A 10869-nucleotide genomic window follows, 5' to 3' on the forward strand; every position below is an offset into this window, starting at 1 on the left:
AAAAAAAAAAAAAAAAAAAAAAAAAAAAAAAAAAAAAAGGGATATTTGTTTGGTATTGCTAATTTTTAATTTTTTTTTAGCACTTCGCAAGAATACATTTGCGTGCGTTATTCCCCTTTAATTTTGTGTGACAAAATATGTTCACATACGTTTCCACGCTCTCCAGGTGAAATAGCTATATATGTACATCACCCACGGCGCATACACAATGACTTGCTGGCTTCCACTTGCTAGCTCGTATGTTCCTTTGCCCTGAGTTTGACGCACACTTTTATTATGATCCTCCTGACCTATTTGAGATTTAATTGTATTTGCTCGTCCAAGGCCGGCTTTCGGCCCCTTCGCGTGCCTTATTCGCTGGGCTCCTGTGTGTCCACCTACGTACCCGCGGCCCACTAAGTGTGCATGTGAAGATTTTCCTGTATGCCTGCATGTGTAACTGCTTAACTTCCCTTTTATCTGAGGCAAATCTGGAGCATATTCACTCACCTGTGCATGCGTCTACCTCTCTGTGCTCACACACGCGTGCGCAACTTAGACGCACAACACGCAGGCGGACCAGGCTCAAATGAGGCAGAATGGAAAACCCATTTTTTAATCGCCCCAATCAACAAGCTCCTTTTTAACGTACACATATATGTCTTCCTACCTATTTATTTACACATACCTTCTTAATCTCCCCCGTCCCCAAATGAATCCCCTTCTGGCGTTACACACACACACACACCTGTAACATGTATGCTCATTTTTGAAAGTCGTCACCACCGACATGAAACGGGGAAAACCTCCCCTTCCTCAGATTGGTACTCGCTCCAAGTGTATTTTTCTGTCTCTTCTATTTATTTGGGTCATTTTCCCATTTTGCCTTTCCACGTCTTCCATGGAGTCTTGACAGTCACCCCATTTGGCAGCTACCATTTTGCAGTCACCTGCTGCAACGCCCCATTTGCATATGTCCACTCCATTCTTTTCATTCTTTTTTTATGTGTCTTTTTAACCGCCACCCCCCTCTTGCGCATGTGCCCACTTGCACATGTTCACACATTTGCAAAGTAACCCCCCCCCCCCTGATTGTCCATCCCGCACCTTTCGGAAGGATGAAGAAAGCGAGAGAGTGAAAGATAAAAATGTATTTTTGCACAAGAGGAGATATGCCTCAGCAGCATGTGGACAACACGTACACTAACCACTTCAACGTCGAGCGCGAACAAGTTAGTGGAGTTAATCAGATTCGTCCCCCCCACTGCGCCGACCGCTTTAATCGTCCTTTCGAGGATTACACGCATAGCCAGCGATACCTCGTAGGGGGAAACACATCCCATTTTAAAAGAACAAATCTTCCTCAACACAACTCCTCCTACCTAAATGCAAATAACTCACGGGAAAATAATTCTCCAAAGATGGGACAAAAGAACGCAAAAACAAACAACGAAGGAATTTTTCATCTTAATAACGATGCATATAATGGCAGGTACAGTAACCTCACCTACAATCATGCCAGTGATATGAACCCTAGAAATTACAATTTTAACAATATTAAAATTGTGGAGGATGATGAAAATTACAGTTCAAGCATAAATCCTGCAAGCAATATTTCAGGAGGCAAAATGGGAAGCCATCCTAACGGCCACGTGCTAGATCATCGAATGTTTCAACTCAAAAAGGACGATGTGAATCCAGACCACGCAAGGTCCCACCAGGACTACGCCAGAGTCAACCGGGACAATTGGGCACCCGGGCCCTACCACCACCACATGTTCAATAATGATATGGGCTTCCTAACCCCAAATAGGGTTAGCAACAACCTGGAGACGCAAAGTCCAAATATAAATATGAACCCAGGTACCCTTCACCCTCATCAGTACAAACATAACAACCAAATGTTAGAAGATAAATATGACCAGCTCAAGAACAAATGGGAACCCCCCAACAGTTATCCTTACGGAAACACAGCTCCTCCGATTGCACCTCCCATCTCTTCACCAGTAGGGGCCAATCAAAAAAACAAAGCTGACCTATATGACAACGTAGGGAAGACAAATTCTCCTCCTTATGGAACACAATTTAACATGAACGCACTCTATAATAACTTTAAGAAAAATTCGAGCCAGTGGAAAGACATGAATGTACGTCCCTTCCCCAACAGGGATAATATCAACTATGAAAAATATGAAGGAGGAGGCAACTATCACGAGAATCACATAGGCAATCAACTGAACCCATCCATGTTTGGTAAACATAAACCATCAGGCATTGACGACATTATTAAAAAGTACACAGGGAAGGATAACCAGGATGATAATTTCAAATTCAATTGGGGCCACGCAAAAAACCAAGTCACAGGGGGGGAAGTCTTCAAAGGAGCCAACAAGTATATAAACGACGCACATGTGAGGAATTACCTCCCGAGTGAGGACAGAACTGGCAACCACGCGAATGCTAGCCCCAATTACACTCCCCAGCATAATGTGTTGTATGGCTTCAGTCAAAACGGGGGCTACCTTTCCAAGGCCGCCAACGCTTCTAACCATGCCAACGCCGCTAACGCTGCTAACGCTGCTAACCCCAGCAACGGTAACAATGTGGGCAATGTCGCAAATGGGGGGAGTGCCCCCCTGCTGTACCCCAACTGCTCCTCCCTATGCAATAAAGAAAAGGACGAGGAAGAAAAAAAAAGAGAAAAAAAAATCAACCTATTGAAAAACATAATCGTAACTAACCCTAACCCAAAGTACAATTTTAGCTTCAGTGACGACCTGTACGAAAGTCTTCCTGCACACGACAATAATTACCTCAACACGAGTTCCCTTGCCGATTTGAACCACATGACAAATGGGAACCATGCACACCAGGGGCAGAACGACATACTAGGGGAAGGCCTGCAAAACAGGGTAAGTGCGCACAACAATGCGTACGAAGATTTTAATACACCCGAGAAGCTGAATGAGACCCCCGGCATAATGAACAGGCACCACTTCAAAAGTGATGTGGTTCCCGTTGACGAAGATTTTTATGGAGAGAGGTTCGGGGGGGACCGCTTCGGAGTGGATCGCTTCGGCGGGGACCGCTTTGGAGTAGAAAAATATGGAGTGGACAAGCAGCCACAGGACATGAGGCGCAACGATGAGAACAGCCGCTACCAACAGCACAACGCGGAGCGAGAGGTCGCCCAGAACCCATTCCCAAGATTAGAACCAAATAGAAATTCCATCCACGCATTAAGAGATAGAGATAAAAACAGTATAAAGCTGTATGACGACAACTTCAAGCACAGAGGAGGCACCCCCCGCGGTGCATTTACAAACAACACGAGACTTCACACCATGACGGACTTACACCACAACCAGGAGAATAAGCCTCCTCCGTTGATAGACTTGGTGGAGAACAGGACTTCTAACTATCTGGGTGAAAAAACTTTTGGAAGACAAATCGACCAGTTGGACTACCTCAAGAAGTTCGAAAATAACACTCACCATGGCAGTGAAAATGTGTTTAGACCGTCCGAAGGGGGTGGAAGGAACGAGTCGGATATTCGTTACCGTGTCGCTACGCAACATGGAGGAGACGCCTTCTCAAACATTAATAGCATGAACATTTTCAAAACGCACGCGAAGAGTGGCGACAATTACGAGGAGGGATCTCTTTTCAATAAGAACCCAATAAACGAAGCGACGAAACAGACGAACAGGTACCTCCAGGAAGATGTTACAAAACCGAGCAACAACCTTTTCAACATGGAAAATATTTTCCAATCGGACAAGAGAAATGGTCTCCTAAATGAAATTAATAAGTCCCCCTTTGTGAGGAATGAGGGTCCTTCTCATATGCACATGTTAGACCGAGACAGGAATGCCCAGCTTGATGGATCCACTCGGCAAAATAAAAACTTAACCTATAAGGATGATAAAGACTTTATCCGTCGCCCCTACTGTGACAAAAGTGCGAGGACTCTGTTTGAGCCCTACGACGATCCAACGTTAAGGACCCGCCAGTACGCCCTATCGGGTAACAACCGGGACGTCTTCAGAGAAGGCGATAACATGAGGAATCACACCGAACACCGCCGAGAAGACGAACATGTAGGAGCCATCTGCATAAACAAGAACGATAACGATAATTTATTTCCCAAGTCCAACTTCCAATTCCTCAGTGAAAAGAAAAACTACACCAATTTTGGTGAAGCCAACTGTCCAACAGGGAAAGTACCCATCCGTGATGAACCCACCAAGGAACCCATAAATAATAATTCACACTACAACCCACAAAGGATGCTAAGCAAACCTACCAACCTTTTACATACCAATTACCATTCTACTCTTAAGACGAACACGATGAATGACCATCCCACCAGTGTTACTTCGAACCAGCATTGGATAGGAGGAGGGTTGCACAACTTCACGAAGCAACAAAACGAAACTTCCATCACCACAAAGTACAACCACTTCACAAGGACAAAGTCTTACATGGACTTGCAGAATGAACAGGACGAAAACAAAATGAATGAGAATATTCTTAAACCAATTAATCACCCCCCATGGAAGTATGAGTCTACCCCAAATGTAATGGTGCCAACCTCAAACGTAAATTTTTCCACAAATTTCAACCAGGTAGGGAACGATACTGAGGGAGCAAACCTAATGACTCTCTTCAACAACGATTCGAAGAAAAACATGCAAAGTGGAAACAGAGATTGTGAAAGTGGTGTTTTTAATGCAGGTGGCAACTGGGGGGGAAACCACAATAACGTGGGTACCACAGGCGCAAAGGCCTTTCTGGGAATTCTCAACGAGCAACAAAACAGGTACTCCAATTTGTTAAACACCATGGGGAGGTACACCCCGAGGGATGCCCTGGGCCGTGATGGGAACAACCCCCTACCCAACTACACAAATAAGAAACCCTTCAATCCAAGCGGTGCGCACAACTTCAGCTTCGCCAAGCAGCCACTGCACAAACAACTCCCCCCGCTCCCCTTTAAACCCTTGGGGAAGCAGCCCAACGCAGAGGGGATGGGCCAGACAAAATTGAAGGCGCTCGAAGCTGTGGGGAGACCGAAGCTGGGCGAGGGCGTGAACAACCAGCTGAGTAGCAATAACCACGTGTCAAGCAACCACTTGGGTAGATTCAACCATGGGCATGTCCCCAACCAGCCGCACAACACCCCCAGCGGTAATGGCAACCTGCTGAAGAACAGCATAGCCCCGTTTAGGGAGAAAAACGCGTATCTAGGCGGCCTGGCCGAACTCACTCCCTTCGAGAGATACGGTGATGGCAAGGACTTGCTGCACAGGAGGAGTGAGCTTTTCCACCACACAAACGAACCGAAGGAATGCACGCTGAAAAGTGGAAACGTCAAATTTAATAGCTACCTTAGTAGCTACCCTGATCAGATCTACTTCCCTAATGAGAAAAATGCCCAGGACAGCGTGGCCCACAGAAGTGGAATGAACAGGTATAGCCTCGGGGACGCGGCGGACGGTTATATGGGGGGAGAACTACTAAGTGGAAAACTGCTTGGCGGAAATCCCTTCCTCAACAGGGAGAAGGAAGACGCGTCAAACGATAAATACGCGCATGAGAAGTACCCGAATGAGACGTATGCGAGCCGGGAAAATCTCAACCTGAGCTTGCTGCCCACCGAGGGCGACAGGCCAATTAGGAACTTCGCTTACAATAAGGACAGACACATATCCCTCAGCAATAACATTTCAATGCTGCTAGAAAGAATAAGCAACAACTCAGATAAAAAAACTTGCATGAATGATTTTGTAATGAAGAACAAAAGCAGCGACATCTCCAACCTCTGCGTCAACACGGTGAACTACAACGACAACTTAACCATTGACACACAGCAGTTTGTAATTTCAGATCACCATGTGTGTAATTTTGGCCTGTGGAAATTATATAGGTGTAAATTGAGACATGATAAGGCTTCCTTCCTTGTGAGCATCGTCGATTCGTTTTACCTGAACAGGGGGGATAGCAATGATACCGTAGCCAATAATATTTTGTTCCACAAAAGACTCAGGCACATGAACATTTTATCTTATGAAGGGAAAACAGCTGATAAGAACAAATTGTATTTACTCTTTGAGCATGTGCATGGGAATGTTTTGAAGTCTCAAAGTGCGCCCCTCGAGGAAAACATCATCGCGTCCTACGCATACCAAATTGTGGACCTGCTCGAGTATATGCATGCCAACTTTATCTTCTTTCACGGTAAGGGGGGAGGGAAGCGGACGTTGCCAAGCGCTGGCTTCGTCGCACCTGCCACACGTGTGCACCTCTACACCGCTACGCTTGTACGCTCCTCCACCGCAGGCCTCCTCTCCAACATAATCATCCTCCAGAAGAACACCCGGGAGGAGCTCCTGCAAATCCTACACGAAAGAAAAAAAAACGTGAACAAGTACTTTGACGTCTACAAGCACGGAATCGTTAAGGTCTTCAACTTTGACTTTGCCAACATGGATGCAAGTAAGGAGCGCCGCCACACGCCGCCACACGCCGCCACACGTCACCACACGCGGCAACACAATGCCACCCTCAACAATAGGCGGCCACCCGCTTCCACGCCACAAATAACTGCACCCCTCCATCTCCGCAGCCGAGAAGGACTATCAGTTTGACTTCCTTTGCCTCGCCGTCCTCATATATGAAATGTGTACCAAATACAACACCTATTATTCAAGCAAATTTGTAAGTGACAAAATTCTCCCCCTGGTGGTTCATCTCACCTGTTCATGTGTGTAGCGTTTATCTACCTATGCCAGTCCAACATAAGAACACTTCCAACGGGGCGTCATCTTTGTCTAACTTCCCCCTTCGCGAGAGCAGTTAGACGCTGACCCTTTTTTTTTTTTTTTTTTTACCATCGATTTCTCCCCACAGGAAGACATAACCGAACGGATATATAACACCGACTTTTTCTTCCCGCACTTTGTTTCCTTCGAGTTGAAGAACTTTTGTTACGAAGTAGGGCTCTCGGAGCGAGCGCCCGGCCCCATGGCAGGCAGCCATCCCATGAGGGGGTGACATAAATCCCACGCAGGTCTACCCTTTTGCGGTGTACACTGCGGTGTATACTTTTACGGAGTACACTTTTATGTTGCCGCCCCACCGACGATAAATTATTCCTTCCCCTGCTCAGCTGTGCTCGAAAAGAAGACACTGCTTTAGTGACCTCAAGAATCATGCGTGGTTTCAAAAAAATTTGAATTTTTAAATGAAGTACAAAAAAGAAAAAAAAAAAAAAATTGGAACACCACGACATTGTTCGTTCCAATGAGAACAACAACTTGCGTGTTCCTACGCAACACGTTGTGCATACATACGCACACTATTTGTTTGGCCTTTTTTATTTATTTATTTATTTTTTTTTTTTTTCGTGTAAAAAGAACTTTGTTTTAAATTTTAACTCTCTCAATTGCCCTTAAAACGGGAATGGAGAATTGGCACAATAAGTAAGGGTGTCCAACAGATGGGGTGCTTAGCGAAAAGGCGAAGAACGGTGAAGCGAAACGATCGAGGCATGTCCTTTTGCATTGCAAGCGGAGATGTTCTTTTCCGCTTCTCTGGAACATATATGTGTGGCGTGTATGTGTCCTGCTGCTGGCCATTTTACTCCTCGTGAGCCTTTTGCAAGCGCTCATACGTTTCCTTCACCTCTTCCAGCTGCGGTGCGCGAACGAAAAAAAGGTGGAGTGATGAATAGGCTCCTAGTTGAAGCTCCCCCATTCAGAAGTAATCTCCGACAGTGCATAGCTTCTTGGAGGAGAAATTACATTCCACACATTTTCACTTCTATTTGCAAAACCTACCTTTTCCTTCAATCTGTCCAACTGTATTTTTTTCTCCTGAAATTCTTCGAATACATTTTTGGTAATGACGCTTGTTTCCACCTCGCTGTACTTTTTAATAGATTCTTCTTTTTTCCTTTTCAGTTCATTCACAAGTTTTTTTTTTGTACATATGGCACGTTGCGATTCTTCCAGCGCCACCTGCTTGTCCTCCAGCATCTTTTCCAGGTAGAGTTTTTTTTCGTCGTAGTGCAGCTTTTTCTACGGGTCACAGAAGGGGGGCGAAAAAAAACAGGGTATGCCATGCGACATGGCATGGTTAAATTTATTCACGCTTGTACTTCAAACTTGGTACACCCCCAGCGCCCTCTTACCTCCGTGGATCGTTTTATTTTTTGATTCAGGTTTTGTATTTTTTTCTCCAGACAACTCCCCTTGCTTTTCAAATTCTTGTACCTGATTTGCAACTGCTCGAAATCTACGTGTATTAAATTTTCGTCCTTCAGTTTAAATGAGTTGAAGAGCGAGACTTGTGCACGGAGCACACTGTTATGCTCATACAACTTCCTCAACGCTAGCACGTGCTTCCGAATCGCCTCTTCCTGTCCGCTGATTTTCAGCTGATTCATGTCTTCCCTGATGAGGTAGCTTCAGGAGAGTAACAACGATCGTTTTTACACGTATATATGTGTGCATGTATGCATGTGTGTGTTGCGTGCGACGCTAAAACAGCTCCTATATGTGTGCAGTGCCCAATCGCCTATCTCATTTGCCTCATCAAGCAACACAATTTGAGGAGGAAGTCACCAAATGAATAACCCTAAAATTTGGGCCATGCAACCTACCACAAATTGCTCTCCTTTACAATGGCCTCCTTAATGCAACGGAAAAACTCCTCCAGGAGTCCATCCGTCTCCTTGCGCATGTACGAGTCCACCATTTTCAGACGATCCATATAATCAATCAGGGCGAGTAAGACACCATTGTACTTTTTCACATCCTCCGTTGAGTTACTTTCAAAGATAAAGTTGTCCTGAATGAAACTCAACAGTCGCTGTTGTATCTCTCCATTTCTTCCCTTTATCTTTTCATTTTCAAGTGTCAGTTTTGCGTTGATCTCTCTCTCGGACTGAATCACCTCATCAATGTTCTCTTCGGTCAGATTTTTCGAGTACAGCCCGTGCATCATGCGGGGTGCCTTTCACAAACAGGTAGCAATTTACTTTCACCCCGACTGTCATAGGCCGGTTCATAACCAAACTGTTCCTACTCAGCTGGCATTCACACCGATGATAAAAAAAAACCATTGGCCCAGCGGGCGACACACACACAAAAAAAAATGCTAGCGGAAAAGCATTAAAGCATTAAAGAATTACAAATAAGTTTCAAACGAATCGCGGTAAGTGGTAAGAAAAAAAAAAAAAACAAAAAAAAAACAAAAAAAATTCTCGCAAAATGGAATGTTAGACGGGGAAGAGATATGGACACTCTACATATTTTCCATCAAGCAGAGAATTTTTTTTTTTTTTTTTTTTTTTTATACATATTTCATCCCCACCAAAATTAGCAGTACATCAAAAAAACTCCTTTGGGTTTTCCACTGTCCTACTAGGGCGGCTACTTCCACATATGGGAAGGGGAAGGGTGCATCTACCATATGACACTCCGTTAGTGTAGAATCCTTGCTCCATCCTTCCCCCACCCATTCGTGTCTTCTTGCGCGCCGCGAAGAAAAACATGTTCAAAAGGAAAAAAAAAAAAAAAAAAGAAAAAAAGAGCAAGCTAATAAAAAGGTGCACCCTGGAGGGGAAGCAACGGGTAAGCAAATCTTCACATTAAAGGCTGTGCATGAATCCTTCAGTGGCTTCTCCCCCGGTGGGGAACATATCCTGACTTGTGTGAATCACTTGAATATCTTGAGGGCTGCGCGCCATGCGTTCTCCCCCCCAGCGCTACTTTAGCAACACGTCCTTCGCTTCGTTGACTTTGGCCGCAATGTAGGTGGAGCCTGCAGGTTGGAAAGGCAACCAGGGAAAAACAAAAAAAAAAAAAAAAAAAAAAAAATGCATGTGTGCGTAATTATGTGTAGACGTACATACCTACACGCAGTTGAAACAATACACGTGATTCCTCTGCTCACAAACGATACACCAATGGAAAAGGATAGTTGGCAATGCACATATGGAGCACTTTTTTTTTTTTCAGACAGCCAAACCACCAATTAGCACGTGAGCAACAACGCCTGGGTTGCGCCGCTTTGCCGCTTTACCGCCTTACCCCCGTTGTCCGGGTGATTTTTCAGCATCAGCTGTTTGTGGACTTCCCTAATTCGTTCCCGATTGGTAGTAGGGTTGATATTCAATATTTTGTACGCCTCCGACTTGGACATATTTCTTTCAAATCCCCTCATGTCATTTTTTAAAAAAAGGCTCCCTAAGCCTCTGTTAAAACCAGAGGAGGGAAAAAAATTTGTACTGCTGGGATTTATTTTCTGATTTTTCAAGTAGTTCATTCCTTTCTTGGCGAACAGGATGCCTCCCCCGAAGAGGAGGATGACAACGGGCCACATTTTGTTGCACGCAAGGGGGGGGGGGCGAAAAAAAACAACGCCTTTTTTCCGTGGCTCTACGCAATGACGTTGCGTGTGAGCAAAGGAATGTCCTTTCTCTGGTACAATTATTTCTTCAGCACCGCTAGGGACGTATGCTACTCTTTATATACATATATATATATTATACATATATATATGTACAGTGATGTTATATACCTGCTCACATACACATAAACACCCTCTCGCCGCTGGCCAGGAGAGTCGCTTCTTATCGCTGACCATCCAGGATGCGTACGAGTGACAGTGGGAAAGGAAAACAAGGGAGCGAGCATTTCATTTTCTGCATCCCACTTTTTTTTCCCTTAAAGCCTTCGCATTTTTACCCCCTTGGGTTGGCCAAGGGTACGCATAAAAAAAAAAAAATCCCCTTTTGCAGCGGTATTGTTTTATATCCCGCAGAGTTGTTTTTAACAATAAATCGTGTTGATGAACATCGTTTGAGACTGTTTTTTTTTTTTT

At 44.7% G+C, this 10869-nt stretch overlaps 3 protein-coding genes across 3 annotated transcripts; 1 reads left to right on the forward strand and 2 right to left on the reverse strand.

Moving 5' to 3' along the window:
- Positions 1-1127: 1127 nt before the first annotated feature.
- AK88_02444 (serine/threonine protein kinase) lies at positions 1128-7225 on the forward strand (the record flags this gene model as incomplete). The annotated part of the gene is made up of 5 exons (XM_012480069.1): positions 1128-6219; positions 6322-6477; positions 6608-6699; positions 6892-6975; positions 7151-7225. The coding sequence occupies 5 exons, from the start codon at positions 1128-1130 to the stop codon at positions 7223-7225; spliced, it is 5499 nt and encodes a 1832-aa protein (XP_012335492.1).
- A 395-nt stretch (positions 7226-7620) lies between these two features.
- On the reverse strand, positions 7621-8985 carry AK88_02445 (uncharacterized protein; the record flags this gene model as incomplete). The annotated part of the gene is made up of 4 exons (XM_012480070.1): positions 7621-7674; positions 7785-8060; positions 8174-8447; positions 8645-8985. The coding sequence occupies 4 exons, from the start codon at positions 8983-8985 to the stop codon at positions 7621-7623; spliced, it is 945 nt and encodes a 314-aa protein (XP_012335493.1).
- A 766-nt stretch (positions 8986-9751) lies between these two features.
- AK88_02446 (uncharacterized protein) lies at positions 9752-10368 on the reverse strand (the record flags this gene model as incomplete). The annotated part of the gene is made up of 2 exons (XM_012480071.1): positions 9752-9807; positions 10077-10368. 2 exons carry the CDS (start codon positions 10366-10368, stop codon positions 9752-9754), a joined length of 348 nt encoding a protein of 115 aa, XP_012335494.1.
- Positions 10369-10869: the final 501 nt, after the last annotated feature.

The sequence above is a fragment of the Plasmodium fragile genome (genome assembly GCF_000956335.1).
Source record: "Plasmodium fragile strain nilgiri unplaced genomic scaffold supercont1.24, whole genome shotgun sequence".
NCBI lineage: Eukaryota > Apicomplexa > Aconoidasida > Haemosporida > Plasmodiidae > Plasmodium > Plasmodium fragile.